This window comes from Panulirus ornatus, chromosome 43 (genome assembly GCF_036320965.1).
Source record: "Panulirus ornatus isolate Po-2019 chromosome 43, ASM3632096v1, whole genome shotgun sequence".
NCBI classification, from domain to species: domain Eukaryota; kingdom Metazoa; phylum Arthropoda; class Malacostraca; order Decapoda; family Palinuridae; genus Panulirus; species Panulirus ornatus.
The window spans coordinates 26,845,464-26,864,990 of NC_092266.1; the positions used below are offsets into that span (position 1 = coordinate 26,845,464).

A 19,527-nucleotide genomic window follows, 5' to 3' on the forward strand; every position below is an offset into this window, starting at 1 on the left:
TATATATATATATATATATATATATATATATATATATATATATATATATAAAGAAACGAGGAGTCATTTGGACATCAAAAACTCTTTATGAGCATTCTGGAGTCCTCCGTGCGTGCGCACTGAAGATTTAGCCAAAACTACTCAAATTCCTTTCCTTTTCACTTGTTCACAGAATAAATAAACAGAAGAATAATTTGAAGAGCTTTGGCTACTTCGACAGAGTGCACTACAGACCTCTTAGTGACAAGACCATCTATAAAGTAGGCATTGCTTATATGAATTAACCGGAATCAAATTTTTTGAAAAGAATGGAAAATCACAATGATGAGCAGACGATGTTTCAAAGTAAACGCAAGTAGGAACATGGTTGTTTTAAAGACTGATTAAGAGCGCAATTTTCATTTGAATGGAGCTGACTGATGAGTAACAACCAACTAGTTATGCTTAATTAGGACTAAGGTGAGAAAGCTTACTTTGGCGTGTGCACCTAACTGAGGGTGACGAATTGCATGTGAACAGAAAACAAGTCCATACAATCAAAATATAAATGTAAAGATTGCATGAGGCTAGAATAATGAGGAGTTGGTCCCAACTCTAATAATGTAAGGATATGAGGACTAGTTTTCACATTTGGGAATATGGGGAAAATTAGAAGGTAAACTTCCGTAGACAACGTAATAATAACGGAAGATTGAGTTCTAATCACAGAAGAACACCGTTCATAAATATTCTACAATTACGAGCTGGATGAAAGCCGAAACACTAATATAGTCATGTCATGTAAAACGTACGAGAACTATATAACGGTTTCGTTTTTTTTCACTAAAGGAAGGGGGCGCAAAGGGAGATGGTCTAATTTAACGAAAGTGCTGTAGGCGCTGATAATTGTGGAAATATATTCACATAAGCACAACAGACAAGTATACAAATGTACTGAGAAAGGCTATGGGGACTAATCCGTTCCATGTCCATGGCATTAAATAAAATAGACCAAAGATAACTTACCTGCAAAATTGAGGTGGCACTGAAGCCTAAGTCTGAAAACACCATTGCACTTGATCATAGACTGTTATCCAAAACTATACATAAAGTTTACGGGTAAACCAGAGGCACAAGGTGCGCACCGGTGGTGACACCTCAGCTCACTGCCACAGACTGAGCTGGCCCGGCTAGCCTCTGTCACCCGCGCCAACGCTCCCCCCCCCCCCTCCCCTCCCCATCACCTTCCTCCTCAGATCACAGCTGGAGACTTAAGCCTTTGCCAAACTTTCTTCCGACTGCGTCAGTGATAGCAAATTTTAATGCCTACATTAACTTCCGTGGCACAGTGAAGGCTTGCCATATTAGTAATGGTCTGGTAAATAACCCGATTTTTAAAACCAAAGTTGCGACGATACGGCAGCCCCACATCTCTGGCCAGTACAAAGAAAAAAAATCTTAACATGATCTCTGAATTTTTTTTCTAATTCAATAGCACCAATGTCATTTAGCAAAATCTACTATCAATAACTACAATAAACACACAAAAGTGAGAATAACAAACAAAAAAGGGAGCACTGAGTGGGGGGGGGGGGGTGGAAGATGACGAAAGGGAGGTGCTGCCCCCGTGTGGCCAGCATGCGTTACTAACCAGCTTGGCTAGCCAACATCACCACACTACTGTCACGTGCTACTTCTCTCCCAACGTTACGCAAAGAAATGATTTAACAATTACTTAAACTTTATACTCTACACATATCTTGTGTGGTATACAAAAGGAGAAAAAGTCCTCTGGCTGTTATGCAATGGTAGTGCATAGAAATTCCCTCGAATTGCTTCTGACCTAAGAATAGCATTATGGGCTTGCGCCAAATTTACCACCCAAATACATCGAATCTTTCAGCATTTATAGTTCCTCTCAGGTGTATCGAGACAATCTCAAAGCATTACTCACATTCTGAACCTAAAACCTAAATGTAAAACACTGTGGTTATTTCCATACGGTGCAACAACTGGTACGAATGCACAACAAACTCGATTTGCATTATAAAGCCAATTCATACCTAAATGTGACCCAACCACTTCTGAGAAAAGAACGACACAAAATCCATTAGATGTTAAGAAAGCCTCCAGCATTTCGTCGGATTGTAACGCGAGAAGTCAGAGCGGCGCGCGCCAAAATTTCAGGAGGGGGGAAACGTGTGCATCAGTAACAACAATGTAATCCCTGACCCCCACACACCACATGTGAGGGCTCCCTACATGTAGGCTGGCCTTGTACCTCAAGTGACCAGCCAGCCTTGTACCTCAAGTGGCCAGGTCGCACGTTGGTGTCCTTGGCTGTGCTATGCTCAGAGCACGGTACTGCCAGATTACCTTATTATGCCACCGTACACTGTATATCTAGGGAAATTTTCAAGCTAGTAACCTGCGTTAGTTTAAGAAGGAAAGAAATTCTCAACAAAGAAATGGTTTCCACCAGTATAAAATGAATCGGCAATATACAAACACTATTCATATACACGAGAGGAATAAACAGCATGAAGACATTAAATATGAATCAAACTTGATAACATATTAGAAATTCCAAATACAACCTTCGTTCGCCAACTTTAGCAACCATAATACAAATATCTTATTTCGAGAGCTTATCTATAAATTCCCAACGAACTTTAGCGTTATAGCATTGGTATTCGTGTTAAACATCCCTGCACACGTGGACCAGCACACACAGTACTACAGTGTTAAGAAAGTTTGAAGGTTAACTTTGAGAAGTATATCTTACTTCTTCACACTTCTCCACTTACGAAACTAATAAATTTATATATTTTGTTTCTTATTACCTCATAAACACAATACACGACATGATTGACTTCTATAAAGGTAACCACAGCTCTTAAGAGCCTCAAGGCTGCCTTTCCACCTGACTAATAATATGGATGTAGTATGTCTTGACACTTTCTATTCCTCCCTGGGTTATGGCATATTGGATTCTCCGTTGGGTAAGTTACAGAGAGAGAGAGAGAGAGAGAGAGAGAGAGAGAGAGAGAGAGAGAGAGAGAGAGAGAGAGAGAGAGAGAGAGAGAGAACGTAAAATTACCAATTTCATAAACTTGGATAGTCTAACTACAAATAAGGAGCAAGGGAGATGCAATTCCCCCCTCAACCATGAGGGTGATTTTTTTTCCCGTAATATCAGTAAATTCTACGGACATGAAAGCCAAACGTTCAGTTGCCTCTGGCATTACCGAGAGCATAAATGCTTAAGCAAAAGAGGTTACCCTGTAATGCTTAAGCAAAAGAGGTTAACCTGGTTCTATTGTCCATGAACTTCTGCAGTTCATGGCTATGCTACCTCCAGTAGAGGGGAAATGCAAACTCTTTTAAACTGAGCTTTTTGACGAGACTGTACTTCCCATTGATACAGCCTCGTCAAAGTTGACATTTTACTCGGTGTAAAAACTCTTTTCCTTTTTTAGATGAGACGACATGGGCAGCTGAGGCCCTAGTCAAGGCCATCCCATTAACGATATATATATATATATATATATATATATATATATACATATATATTTTTTTTTTTTTTTTTTTTTATACTTTGTCGCTGTCTCCCGCGTTTGCGAGGTAGCGCAAGGAAACAGACGAAAGAAATGGCCCAACCCCCCCCATACACATGTACATACGTCCACACACGCAAATATACATACCTACACAGCTTTCCATGGTTTACCCCAGACGCTTCACATGCCTTGATTCAATCCACTGACAGCACGTCAACCCCTGTATACCACATCGCTCCAATTCACTCTATTCCTTGCCCTCCTTTCACCCTCCTGCATGTTCAGGCCCCGATCACACAAAATCTTTTTCACTCCATCTTTCCACCTCCAATTTGGTCTCCCTCTTCTCCTCGTTCCCTCCACCTCCGACACATATATCCTCTTGGTCAATCTTTCCTCACTCATTCTCTCCATGTGCCCAAACCATTTCAAAACACCCTCTTCTGCTCTCTCAACCACGCTCTTTTTATTTCCACACATCTCTCTTACCCTTACGTTACTCACTCGCTCAAACCACCTCACACCACACATTGTCCTCAAACATCTCATTTCCAGCACATCCATCCTCCTGCGCACATCTCTATCCATAGCCCACGCCTCGCAACCATACAACATTGTTGGAACCACTATTCCTTCAAACATACCCATTTTTGCTTTCCGAGATAATGTTCTCGACTTCCACACATTTTTCAAGGCTCCCAAAATTTTCGCCCCCTCCCCCACCCTATGATCCACTTCCGCTTCCATGGTTCCATCCGCTGACAGATCCACTCCCAGATATCTAAAACACTTCACTTCCTCCAGTTTTTCTCCATTCAAACTCACCTCCCAATTGACTTGACCCTCACCCCTACTGTACCTAATAACCTTGCTCTTATTCACATTTACTCTTAACTTTCTTCTTCCACACACTTTACCAAACTCAGTCACCAGCTTCTGCAGTTTCTCACATGAATCAGCCACCAGCGCTGTATCATCAGCGAACAACAACTGACTCACTTCCCAAGCTCTCTCATATATATATATATATATATATATATATATATATATATATACATTATATATATATATATATTTATATATATATATATATATTTATCCCTGGGGATAGGGGAGAAAGAATACTTCCCACGTATTCCCTGCGTGTCGTAGAAGGCGACTAAAAGGGAAGGGAGCGGGGGGCTGGAAATCCTCCCCTCTCGTTTTTTTTTTTTTTTCTTTTCCAAAAGAAGGTACAGAGAAGGGGGCCAGGTGAGGGTATTCCCTCAAAGGCCCAGTCCTCTGTTCTTAACGCTACCTCGCTATCGCGGGAAATGGCGAATAGTATGAAAAAAAAAAAAAAAAAAAAAAATATATATATATATATATATATATATATATATATCCCATTAACGATATATATATATATATATATATATATATATATATATATATATATATATATATATATATATATACACACACACACACAAAGGTCTGTGTCTGTGGATAAAGAAGGGTATGGAAGACAGAAGTCTCAACAGTGATGAGTATGAAACCTTAATTAAAAAGGAAAAGGATGGATGAGTCGGAAATCAAATGCCTTTGTACGAAAGAAGGAATGACAGTGTAAGGTATGAGAAAGGTGTAGCTGCAGTAGGCGTAGCCTGACTGAAAAGACAAGACTCGGGTGTGCTGGTATGGTTTGGACATCTGGAGAAGAGAAACGGTGCCAACAGTGGAGGGCCTAAGAGATAAAGAAGGCCAAGAGGAATGCAAGATGGAATGAAGGAAGCCTTGCATTATCAGGGCCCGAACATTCTGGTACAGCGGGTAGTGTTCACTGGGTAGAATATACAAGATTGATGTGATGTGGTAGAGAGGGTGACATGTTGTGAAGGCGATGAACCAGGCCATACGAAGCAGTTAAGTTAACCACGGAGATAGTGTCTAGTGCTTGACTTTGGTTTCGGTGAATCATACGTGACACCCAATGAGTCGTCGAGAGCCAACAAAGGTACCTCCAGGGAAATCGTACCTTCCCTTCCATGCGCCTTTGAAAAAGGGTCCGGTGATGTTCTTAGGGGCCATTTATCTTTCTTTAATAAACGCTTTAAAAAGCTAAAATAAAGAGGCTAAATGAGGACTGTAAAGAGGGTATAAACAAAGCACAATGCATGTAATGCATTACGTAACCAAGAATAATGAAGCGAGAACGAAGGTTTTTGTTAAGCTTTTTAAAAATAAAAATTAATTAGGATATGGAATAAAGAGCTCAGGCCCAAGCCACTCGAGACCCAGGGAACCAACCCCCATTACCCCCCCTCCCCCCACTCACATCAGGTTTGATGATGAGATGTGTGCGAATAAGGGAATACCAATTAAGTGTGTGTGTGTGTGTGTGTGTGTGTGTGTGTGTGTGTGTGTGTGTGTGTGTGTGTGTGTGTGTGTGTGTGTGTGTGTGTGTGTGTGTGATACATGCATATTAATAAAAACAGATAGCCATAAAAGGTCAGGAGGCGGGACTACACGAGTGTCAAAGTCCCTTCCCGTAACACAGTAATCACACACACACACACACGCATATATATATATATATATATATATATATATATATATATATATATATATATATATATATATATATATATATATAACAACACATACTAACAAAGTAACATGAACGAGAGATTGCCATGCTTTCAAAGAGAGCCATAACGTCGCACTCACGGGGAAAAGAGCCTAGTCTGGAATCCGAAAAACATGACCAACAATCGGTGTTCAATTTCACACGCACTATGAGAAAAGTCTACAGTACTGTGACGGCAACAGAGGGATTGAATGACATGATAACGATCTCGATAATCTCCCAGCAGAAGTCCTGGGAAGCCATAAACACTGGCCATTCGGCAGGGATGAGTCTTAATTTCTTTGGAGCAGAAAGAACTGAGTCAGTGCAGGCAAAGATAACCGCTCGACCACACAACACAAAGCTATAGTAATCAATGTACCGTGATAGTATGCTGTATATGTCTTCGATACCCTGGAGCAAGTGCAAAGACTTTTAAAGACGTGTCTTAAAGGGGCCATCGGTTGCTACAAAGCATGATGCCAAACCACGCGTCCAGTCCAAGACGAACTGTGGTTGCGTGACTACTACTACTACTACTACTTGGTGATGCATCTCCCGCAACCCCGAAAAAAAAAATTGGAAAAAAATTATTCTTTCAGATGCTGTAGTACCGTACTTAACTATCAACTTTGGTACGACCGTACACACTGTGGGGAAAAAAGTAAATACGAACAAATAGTAAGTCGCTTCGAGGCAACCTGATTTCACGTCAACGAATTACCCGGTCTCAAATCTTTCGCGTCGGCCTTCGAAAACGCAGTCAAAACACAAGTCGGATTTGGGGAATCGAGTATCTTTTTCTTTCTGCCTCACGCGGGTGTCGTGACACATATAACAAACACATAAAGTGCATAACTTCCGTATGGAAGATTCCAGATCTCACTTTAACAATTCACGAGCACACATTGGTGCAATATGCAAGAATCCTTCAGTTTTATCCACGAACATACACAAGCTTTTAATGACAGTGGTGAAGTTGATGCTTACATTTTCACTTCAACGATATTACACTGAACCATTGAAACCACTTAACAGCATATATGAAAATTCAATGGTATATATAAGCTGCTTCCATCATCCAACGCGTCAATTTCACATTTCCCTATCTATACTCTGGTGGGGCTATACTTATAAATAGCTCGAGTGAATGAATATTCCTGGCCCAACGGCCAAACAGATAACGCATTTGACTCCCCTGATCATATTTCACGCTTATATCCAAGCAGTACTGTATCTTTTTTTTTTTTTTATATATATAATCTGCACTAAAGAGGTCGGAGTTCATCAAGTACAACATCGTAAACATGATTCGAAGTCTCCTTTATTTCTTCATTGCTAATTAACCTTTATTTCTTCATTGCTAATTAACTATTGATCTGCTTATCCTGGTGCTTCAGAAACGTTCGAAACCAAGAGAACTACACAACTGGGCCGGGACAGACGTGCTAACCTGTTACTTTATATAAGAACTATGCATTGGATGACAGGATGAAGGGGTTAATGGAATGAATGTAGTAAAGTTATTTGGACAAGTCTACTTGGGTATACAGAGCAATGACAATGAGTTAAAAAAAAAAAAAATCTCGAGTCCTGAGTATTCACAGCAGATTTTACAAGCACACCCTACGTTGGAACAGTAAACCATTCGATAGTGTAAATAGTTATGATCAAAGCCATGGTAAGAGGCGATATTTGAGTGATCTAAAGATGTATAAGAGGTGACCGCGACCGTGTTGAAGTGGTGGTGCTTTAACCTACCTACGAGTGATTTAAATCACTCTATTTCCCCACTCTGATTTAAAGAGAATCTAAATCTAGAATTCATATTGATTTAAATCACTGCAACCCTGGTTCCAAAGCGACACATCAGACATTAATCCTGTAAGCGTTCAGAATATGCATGTCAAACTGCCTCTTCTTCCGTAATACAGTATTTAGTTGTATCAACAGGTACGTTCACGATGCAGGATGTAGGCATTAGATTAATAGTCATGCACATAGGCCCTTATGATACACTCCGTGCAGGACAAATGTAAGGATTATTCAAGGTGAAAAACGAGACAATTTTATCATAGAATATCATACTAGGAAAGGTTAAATTCCTGTTGTTCACTCTTGATGGCCCTAATTCAACCTTGGTCAGTCATAATGAGGTGGTGGGGCCGGAGAGCAGTCACCGATCTGTCTCCCCCAACACAGGTGAGGTGGCAGGCTACTGCAGCATCGTGAATGTTGTTCTAATGCACGTCATCAAGGTATTTTTCACCTCTTAGCACAAAAAGCCTTACTCAGCCACCCAAACACCCTTACCTAAACTTAACAACCACACCTAACCTCCTTTAGCGCTCGCAGCCCACTGGCGTTCCATCTATTGCCTAACTTCAGGTTCACACTAGTAAAACCACAAGCAAATCATCAACAATAAAATAGAATTAAAAAGTTTACACAACTGAACAGGAAGGAAAATTTGAGGTAAAACGGGGAGGAGCAAATCGAGAATGCTTAAATCAAAACTTAATACGGAGTAAATTACGGGTCAATAATGCATAACCTTTAGTCAGTAAGACACCTATTTAAAAAAAGTCATCCATGACGATTTATGAAATTGTAGTTATTACAAATCATAAAGTATTTCACAGAGTAGAGATCGAAATATCAGTGTCACCAACACTCCCCGTTTCATTGTGAGGCCGCAGCACCAATGGGCCTTTAAATCAGGCACAGTGTGCTAATCATGACAAGACATGAACTTCTGCAAGATCTTCAGCAACCCACTCACATCCTGTAGGCACGGATTTTGGTAAAATCTTTCGCAGTTGTGCCCCTAACGAGCCTACTATAGGCAAATATCCAACTTGACCAACTGACAGAAAAAATCCAAAATAATTTTTTTTTCAATATTTCTTTTCCACATTACAGGATGAAAGCTGCCATTATAAACTGCACGATATATGGTAACAGAATGACAATGCTTGTTGTACTTTTTTTTCCTCCCGCACTTTTATATATACCAAACATTGTTACAGAATGGCGTACATACGAACATAAAATTACCGGTACGTCATGTAGGTCACAATGTTTCGAAGTGTTAGGGTCGACCTGGACTACCGGAAACACTATTTTTTTTTTCTTGCCGTAATGAGGTCTGCTGGAAAGGGATGACTAGTTAGTTGCAAGGATAAAAATGGTCAGCGTGACTCCGGAGTCCGGAGTTCCAATAAGACGACGTGCGGACAATCTGTTGCTATGGAAATGATCAAACACCTTGAGTTATTGACCCGACGGACGGGCAACCCTGGCAGCCTAATGCCTCCGCTACCGCTGAAGCGGAGAAGGCATTGAAAAATTGGGTGGTTGCTGCCCGGTGATATCATGAATCATGTACAGACCAGGGTGGTTGGTGAGTGGGGGAGGTCATATGTCGGAGTGTCGTAGGCAGGGGAGTGGGCGGAGATCATAGCCATCCACCCCCTTCAAACGCTACCTCTCATCATGCGCCAAACAGCCTCCTTCCCCTCTGCACTCTCGCTGCCACAAGCCACCAGCACGTATTCACGATCTGCATCTCGCAAAGGTGATGTGCTCTTACTGCAAATATAACCACGAACTCTTGTTCAAACGTGATGAAATATCGACAACACAGGTTAAGTCACCCACCTGTTCATAAGTGATAAAAAACAAAATCGTTACTAACAGTATTACGCCATCGAATGCATAACAAGAACCCTCGGGAGACTCTGCAATCAAACTCCGACCTGCTTCGCAAGAGACATAAATGCACTTGTTCAAACAACACCCTACCGAGCTATGACTGTTTCGTCGGGTCTGATTACAGCCTAGGCTCCTTGAACGTGACACGTCCGATCCTTGGGTATAATGGAGTGACCTTTGATCAGGGCCATCACACCTAATGGTGCCGTCGTGCTCAAGGGGGCGAGACAACAATAAGACCAATTAGTGACAATAAAATAAGACTGGGCCTCAGTAATACCAACTAACATGCTTAACCCTACTGTGTGCTCGAGGGTTATGTCACTATCACCTTTAACGTGTGTATGTGTATGTATGTATGTATATATATATATATATATATATATATATATATATATATATATATATATATATCCCTGGGGATAGGGGAGAAAGAATACTTCCCACGTATTCCCTGCGTGTCGTAGAAGGCGACTAAAAGGGAAGGGAGCGGGTGGCTGGAAATCCTCCCCTCTCGTTTTTTTTTTTAATTTTGCAAAAGAAGGAACAGAGAAGGGGGCCAGGTGAGGATATTCCCTCTAAGGCCCAGTCCTCTGTTGATAACGCTACCTCGCTAATGCGGGAAATGGCGAATAGTACGAAAGAAAAAAAAAAAGAATAAATTAAGCTGTGGTTTCGGTGAATTATACATGACAGCTAGAGACTGAATGTGAACGAATGTGGCCTTTGTTGTCTTCCTAGCGCTACCACGGGCGCATGCTGGGGAGGGGCATGTCATTTCATGTGTGGCGGGTGGCGATAGGAATGAATAAAGGCAGCAAGTGTGAATTATGTACATGTGTATATATGTATATGTCTGTGTATGTATATATATGTATACGTTGAAATGCATAGGTATGTATATGTATGTGTGTATGTGTATGTGGGTGAGTTAGGTCATTCTTTCGTGTTTCCTTGCGCTACCTCGCTAACGCGGAAGACAGCGACAATAAAATATATAAATTATCATCTTATTCGTACATCAAATTAGGATTTCCCCCAGAAAAATGTTGATTGTGGAACACTACAAACACAAGAAACGAAAGAAAATAATTCATATTCTCTAAATGTAGATATTCTCGTGTGCTTGACTCTGCTACGTGGTGGATCCGCTCAAAAAATCACTACTAAGTGCGGCAATGCAAGACTTACACTTAATGGGAAGTGTGCTTATCCCAGGGCTTGCAGCCCAATGCACAGGGTCCGTGAAGCATGGATAAAGCTGACCAGGCCTCTGGTCCCGCAGGTCATAACCTAGTTAACTGGTTTAATATTCTCACTCGCAATAGCAACAAGAGTGGCGAAAATCTGGCAGCTTCGTCGCGCCCTCCACGAAGACCCACCGACGAACGAGGGTTTGGTCTTTATGCTCGCCGTTCTATCCAGCTCGACTTTTTTATTTTCTTTTTCCTTCTCGACATCAAAGCACAGGCTGATTTGATATGTGCCGGTAACACCGGCAAATTATAGGCGAACTCATTTACCATGACTGTGATTGATCGAAGCAACACCCAAAGGGACGGACACCTGTGTCCTCTTCATAATACTACTAATAAAAATTGCTTTATTACGTTTAAAGACATCTTATAAGGCAAATATGACAACCAGGTTCTGATTCACTTCGTTTCATCAATGATGAATTTACCCATGTTACTACTTCCTCATTCTTAGATACTATACAGGTCCAAAATAATAAGAGATATGATCAGTACGAATGAAAACGAGTGTAAGAGAGCGACAAGGGATTGAAAACGGATATAATATATGAGGAGGGGAATTATCTGCGTAGCAGTAATAGGATTAAAAATTAAAGAGAATTATTTATGGAAAGAAGCGTATGCAACTGGATAGCGTCCTGAGCCTGGGCTGCGGTGTCAATTAATTACGGTTTTGTTTCACGAGGATTTGAGCAGCTCCTCTGTAGCCATACCCCTGGTGACTACTGTCCACAGGCCTACGTGTAAGGAAGTATACAACGTCTCCTTCTACTTGTGAAGTAGCCGCAAGGCTTCAGTTCTTTGAATGGTTAATGACTTAACAAAGGACTCAACTTAAATATAACTGAAAGTCGGGAGCTATCACATCTTTTTGACAGTAGCTAACACAGAACACTTCTCTCAGGCCAGGGAGGTGTTTGAGAAATCAAGGACGAAAGACAATCTTAAGCTCCATCGCAGGTGTGGTGTGATTGTTAGTAAGTCTTCCACCATCCCACTGCTTCAACAATGTGTTGAAGTTTTATTAGGTAAACTTAATGATGTCACCCCGGCCATGGTTTATCAACTCAACGTGCATGAGCAAATTTTTTTCTGGCATGTGAGGCCAGCGAATCAGCACTTGGTGTGACTAGTCGTAACGACTAGTGGTTACAGCCGATATATTTCTTGGACCGTGGGAGGGAATTAAAGGACTCCTACAATACGGACTTCAGAAGGCGACAATGGGAGAAGGAAATGCTCCACAAACTTAAATGTGCAGGAAGGAAATGCTCCACAAACTAAACTGTGCAGGAAGGAAACGCTGTAAGCATACCAATAATCTTATTAGTGATCCAGGTTATCATGGTGACGTAATCTCTCAAATGACGGGTTAGTGATCCTGGTTATCTTGATGATGTAATCTATCAAATGACAGTTTACCATGTCGTGATCTCGCAACTGACAGGTTATAATGGTGATGTGATCCCTCATGAGGTCATACCTGCTCCCCAGCCAGATGCATTCGTTTTTATTTCACCATCATGTTCACTATGTTTCCACGTAACGTCAATACGCCGCCAAAGAATTTCTTTTTTTTTGCCATTTTACATCAATGTTTTACTGATTTCCATCGTTTTCACAAGTGCAAACAAAAGGCCATTACAAAAGCCCATGTTTTGAAGACGACCTGAGGCGCACAGGACTCCATTATGTGACCTTGACACACACCCCACGGGAAGATCTCCTCGCTCTGCCCTGGCCGAGGTACCAAACTTACGTAGCCAAGTGTGGTTAACTTTTCCGAAGCGAGATTACATCAGCCATTATGTGTTCAACCACGATCCTCTTTCTTCAGGAACTGTTTCATTTCAACTGATACAAAGTTCACGCGGAAAAATCATTCAGCAGTACATTTCACATACTTTGCAGGACAGACTAAGCTAAGACTGCAATCTAAATCACTTATCTGAAACTAAAAAAATTACGGAATGTCACCGCATTTGAAGAGCTTGAAGCCAGAACTATGTGAATGCGAGATGCGAGGGCAGGAGGCACGAATAATTAAGTCAGCTTAGGAAGTTGAATGTGTGGCTGCAACTTTCTACACTCCACTATTTCCCCGCAATAATAGATCTACAAGGTCCTCGCCAACACAATAACTAAACTTGGAGCACAAACAGCGTGATATCACGGTTTCATTAACAATAAGGACAAGATAGTGGATAACACAACCGAAATGAATTTCGATTAAACACAGGAGCAGTGGTTCCTCTGGCCACACACAGTTAACAATCACATATCAAATAACTTATGATTCTTTAGTTACCTTCAGATGACACGACAATGCTAATTCACCTCCAGTGTAACTTCTTAACTACAGTCCTCTTCACTTTCTCGCTCGTTCACTAAATGTCATAAATCATTTGAAGTCAACACTACAGTACAAGATGGTGGCGGTGCAGGAGCTGATTTGTGTGTGACAATGGCCGTGACTAATAACATCACACAACTTACACTATTGTTCCATGAGTCTGTTCAAAAGCTTCCACCGCAAGACGCAAATGACGGTCGTGACGACTAAATTTCGGTAACTACTACTGCCGCTACCCGGTACGAGAACATGCAGATGAGGTGTAGCCATGCAATCGTAGCGCAGTTAAAAGTCTGTAGCAACCGGTACTTGCACCAACAGGATGTGTGGAAGCGCAAGTGGTGCAGCTAGAGAGGAGGGTATATTGAGAGCATATGGAGCTCTCGCCTAGCTCTCTCTCTCTCTCTCTCTCTCTCTCTCTCTCTCTCTCTCTCTCTCTCTCTCTCTCTCTCCCAGCTTCAACCACTACCATCCCTCATCCCTGCCTGGATCTGTCGGCCAGCACTCTTCCATCGGTACCCAAGGCCTGGCCACCTCCGACAACCAACAAACACCCAGGTCTTCTGCTGCTAAAATGATAAGTCATCCTTGATCAGTGGTAGTACGATTCTTAAACCTGACCCCTGACCTGACCCTTATGAGTTTCGAAAAGACAAATCATCACATACAAAGGTCGTCCTGTCGTAGTGCTCGATGTGCTGATGTTCTAATCCAGCCCCTTTCAGACTTAAGCTCTACAGTTATAAGCTTTGAAAAAAATCGACAGAATGAGACAAAATAAGACGACAATCCCCCTTGGAGTCTAAGGACGTCTGTATGTGGTGAGATAATACACCTGATATTGGAGGTCACAGGACAACCAGCGGAAACCTGATCCATCAGCTGCTACCACCAAGACAACAACTGATACATCAGCTGCTTCCACCATGTGAAGTGATCCATAAACTGATACTACGCCACAGCTGATCCATCCGATGCTACCACCACAACCAAAGACATAAATATGTGCCGGTATACACACACACACACACACACACACACACACACACACACACACACAGACTAGCGTGATCAACATAACATTAAATATATATATATATATATATATATATATATATATATATATATATATATATATATATATATATATATTGGTAGTAGTTGAGGCAGCACGGGCAACTGAATGCCCTAGTCATGGCCATCTTATGTACATACAAGCCTGAGCCAAATACCTATTGAGAAAGAGAGAGAGAGAGAGAGAGAGAGAGAGAGAGAGAGAGAGAGAGAGAGAGAGAGAGAGAGAGAGAGAGAGAACTTAAGACGAGATTTTAGGAAATGACATGTCTAGCACGTAGCACTCACCGCAGGAAAAATTAGAGCTTTGAAAAAAGAGTCGTGTGGATTGTGTGTGATATGGAGAGACTGACTATGTTATATGAACTGATGACAGCGGCCCATGTGTGGGTGAGGTAAAAATAGGTTATCTTGGCGGAAGGAGTGCAACCTGACTGCCACTGAAGCGCTTACGCAGTTGTCAATAACCCTCCCGATATCCAGGCGGCTGAGAAAAGCTAAGAGTACCTATGCCGATTACTCCAAATTGGCAGGGCTTCCGCGTAGCTCATACCAGAGAAAGACTGACTTACGACGTTATTTTAACACCAAGCATGGCTAGACTGTTAGTTAATCACTAATAACCATCCCACACATTAGGGAGAGAGAGAAATACCGAGATTTTGCTTGAAGCAAGGATGGCACGTGACGCCGAGGAAAACATACCTAAGTAACTACAATCGGGAAAAATCTCGAGGTTTGGAAAAACAAGTCATATGCCCATGCGAAATGGAGAGTATGTATCTGTGGCTGAATGGTAGCAACCCAAGAGCAAGTAAAGAAAGGACAGACATTGGACCAAGGAAGAGATCTAGACAGCCAATACAGTGCTGGAGTCACAGCTATGCCGTCACTAATCCTCCAAATACCTTCGCAACTTTACGGGTCGGTAGCTGCCTGAGAGAGAGAGAGAGAGAGAGAGAGAGAGAGAGAGAGAGAGAGAGAGAGAGAGAGAGAGAGAGAGAGAGAGAGAGAGAGAGAATGCACTAAAATTACTTGTTTCTCAGTTCTATGTCACTGCTGCTGGCAATATTAGTGGTGACTATACGTCCATTTTCACCCCTTATGTCATCTAAACTCAAGGCTGCTGCTCAAGCAGACTACTACAGCTAGGTACGGGGCAAGACTATTTCAAAGCTAGGAACGACCAAAGACTGCTACTCAAGCTAGGTATGACCAAAGGCTGCTGCTCAAGCTAAGTGCGACCTTAGGTAAGTGCTGCTTACTGAAACAAGGTATGGTTTAAGCTACTCTTCAAGCAAAATACAACCCAGGGGTACTGGTCGAGCTAGGTACGACCTAAAGCTGCTGCTCAAGCATATATAATAACCCATATTCCTTTGGACAGGAGTAACCCTTTAAACTGTTAACATGAATAACAGATAATCATAATGTTGACTCCCGAGTTAAGTATCGGTATGTGGAACGCTTTCGTAAAGAGTAGAGCTACAAGCACGTATTGCCGTACTGTACGATGTAGAAATATAACTATGCTGACACTTTATCTGTATTTCAACAGTGCATGGAGAGAGTAGCAAGGGAGGGAGGGAGGAGGGGAGGAGGTGGAGTCAGCACGCGGTAACAAAGAGCCCCGTGTAGCGCGTGCGCGGCCCTTCACCTACCCCCACCCCCAACCTAACCCCTCCCCTTCCCTGACCATGGCTGCTGCTGCTGCTGCTGCCGCTGTTGCTAACCGGCCCGCACCGCCCAGTCACCCACTCGCTCCCCTACCCGTTACACACACTCACACACCACACATTTCACGCAACCCTTACTCTATCACTCCACCATTAATAGGGATATTACTCGTGTGTACTGAAGTAAGTTTTAAGCTTCACATTAGAATATTGAAATTTCAATATCAAGAGGTGTTCGAGAGGCACCACGTCCGCCAGAACTCTGATCGTGATGGCCAAGTCTTAGTTCACATAGGGTCCTACAATATCCTGTGTAGCAACACAAATTAGCTTGTGTCCACTAATACAAATGATACTATTTCATGACAATATATGTATGTATGTATGTATGTATGTATGTATGTGTGTGTGTATATATATATATATATATATATATATATATATATATATATATATATATATATATATATATATAAAGGGAAGGATCACAATCTTGCGCGGTCAAGTATATTCCTATGAGTCCACAGGGAAAATTTTCCCCGTGGACTCACTGGAATATATATATATATATATATATATATATATATATATATATATATATATATATATATATATCGATACCCGTCATTGAATACTGGATAATTAAACATTCGCATATACTTTTCTCAAAGAAAGATACAACGAACATCAAATCTGCAACAAATAAGGAGGGACATCATCTGCTACCGATGACAAGGGATCTTAAATATCAAATGAATATAGTGGATATCCATGCACTTGATTCCTAGACAATGAAAACTTCACTAACAAATACTTAATGGCTACATAAATAAAGTTTCGAGTAACGACGACCTCAAGCCTACAAAGATGCAATAGGCGGCCGGGTGGCGGAAGTGATTGTGGTGGCGGAGTGACGCAGCCGCAGTGGCCACTGCAAGGGGGCGCCGGGTTACATGACTCTCCTGGCTACCTCGGGAGAGCTTTTTTTTTTCCCCTCTCTCCTGTTACTATTGGTATTTATACCCGCACCCTCCCTCACTACTTAGTAATGGTAAACCTGGTGTAACGCATCGAATACCAAGATACATAACTAGAAACACAGAATGTGTCCTTGGTCCACAATGAAATTTACATACGACCTAGTCCGAGGCAACATCATAACTGAGCAACTAAACGCTCACCTAAAAGGAGCATACCAAGAGCCTAGGCTCCTTAAGGTTAAAGGTTTTCAATTCTATATCTTCTAAAGTTAGCAAAGCTATACACAAATCTGTGATGGTTTACTAAGTACACCACAACAGTCCGCATGTCTATCACCATAAACGTTCCTAGTTCCACTACCAGCTGGATCGGAGACTTGAGCACTCATTTCATTCCGCTAGTCCACTGCTGGAAAAGAGGCGGCTGCTCCATTATCTATGGTGGCAGCTGTGGGAACGAAATTACATCAGGCGATTCTAAGTTTTGTAGTCTTTTCAAAAGCAAGCCCAAGGAAACCAATAAAAACACTTAAGTATTTTGTGTAGGGCTGAAGTACATCATGTCTATCTCTGTTTCTAGGTCTCTATGAACTGACAGACTCTAGAGATGTCATTCCAGTTCATCTTAAACTGAGAAAGGGCTAAAATAGAATAGCGACGTTCCACTAGATCTTCAACAGACTCTTTAGAACATTTTTCTTCACTGCCTTGCAGTGAGCTTGGTTAAATAAATAAAGAAAACCAAGCATGACAAAAGAGGATATTCAGTGCTAAAGCACACTTTTCCTTCAGCGATCTGAGTCAAGGAGATGCTGGTTCCCAGGCGACAGAGAATGTGTATTCCCATGTGGCTCTGGGCAGGTCCTGGCAAAAACGTCCACCCTCAAACGGTTGTTAATATCAAGGTCGGCCAGTGCTAAGCTGACAATATTCACGGAACATGCGAAAGGAATAAAAACTATGGCATGGAAGTTCATGAAAATATCATGCATTTGGAAATAATGAAGCCATAATTCAAATGATGTACAAAAAATATGTAATCCGAATATACAATAACTTCTAACTGCTTAGGTACTCTAAAAATATGACTATTTCTTACGTCACTTCGTGAGCAAAGCGGGATCAAGCTTATTCCACGGCAGACTGTTAAAAGGACCCATGGACTTTATAATGGTCATCCCAACCATTCATTCTCAGTAGATGTATTTATGATCCCCCAACCATTAATTCTAGGCCGCTATATTAAAGACTATTACCAACTTGCTATTTACAATAAGTGATACAACGACCGCAGAATGAAGACCCCAGTGGTTAACACGGCAATGACTGCAGCAGAGTAATCAGATAATATATATATATATATATATATATATATATATATATATATATATATATATATATATATATAATCAAACCACCCACCCAATCTAAAAGGGGGTTAGGAAGGAATACGATTCAGAACCCTTTATGCGTGCATAATTCATCTATTTGATGATCACAGGCTACGCAAGTGTTTCAACTCATTCAGTAACTGATGCTTGTACGAGCTTGCTGTTAATAATAACCTCAGTGCATTTTCTCAATCCTGCGATATCTGAAGGACACAATGGCTGTTCGGTGGTGGGGAAAAAAAAAAAAAAACGAAAAAAAGAGCTCGAAAGCGTCATACACACTTGGCCTGCCTCTCCCTATAGAGCAACTGCAAGAACAATACCTGTTAACGAACAAGATGATCGATTGTATAAGACTTCCTGCCGGAAGAAATTACCACCGAGTTTCAATGAACAGACAAAGGTGGCTTCTCCCCCCGAGACAATGCAGCTCCTAACGCAACGGAGACTATGTAGTAATTAAAGTATTAAAGTACCTAGGCACCTCGTTAGCACTTATTTACTTTCACTGTCCTTGTGATGCCCTTATTTCGCATTAAGAGTTATTGTTACTTTTCCAAATCACAAAATCAATCACGAGTTTGATGACCAGACTTCCTTGAGTACTATTTAATGTTTCTCGCAAGATTCGTTGTTCGCCGTTTTTTTCTCTTTAAGTCGGTATAGGTAGTGATGTTCCCAGTGCATTATTCACCACTATTTCTCTCTCCTTAAGACGTAATGTTAGTGCACCTTACATGGACTTCGGAGGAACCAAACGTCTTGTCATCACAGTACAAGTTCCTCATAAAGTCATCACTAGGTTTCACCTGAAACCTACTTCTGGTCTACCTGTTTGGCTCCCTTTGCGGGGTAGGGAGTTGTTAGCGGCTTTCACACTCACAAACCAGTGGCCACGTTCTTCCTCAATATACACATTACAGTTAGTGATGGTAG

At 41.5% G+C, this 19,527-nt stretch overlaps 1 protein-coding gene across 5 annotated transcripts in view; it reads right to left on the reverse strand.

Annotated features, from left to right (window-relative positions):
• The window catches only part of Pi3K21B (phosphatidylinositol 3-kinase regulatory subunit alpha), a 545,568-nt gene that overhangs the window by 12,754 nt on the left and 513,287 nt on the right, over nucleotides 1–19,527 (reverse strand). Inside the window, exon 1 of one of the 5 annotated variants that reach the window (XM_071687296.1) lies at nucleotides 1,006–1,164. The exons of the other annotated variants lie outside the window; for them this stretch is intronic. Within the exon in view, the coding sequence (XP_071543397.1) occupies nucleotides 1,006–1,050 (45 nt within the window). The 5' untranslated portion in view covers nucleotides 1,051–1,164. Of the gene's footprint in view, nucleotides 1–1,005; nucleotides 1,165–19,527 lie in introns of those variants that run through there. 5 annotated transcript variants of the gene reach the window in all.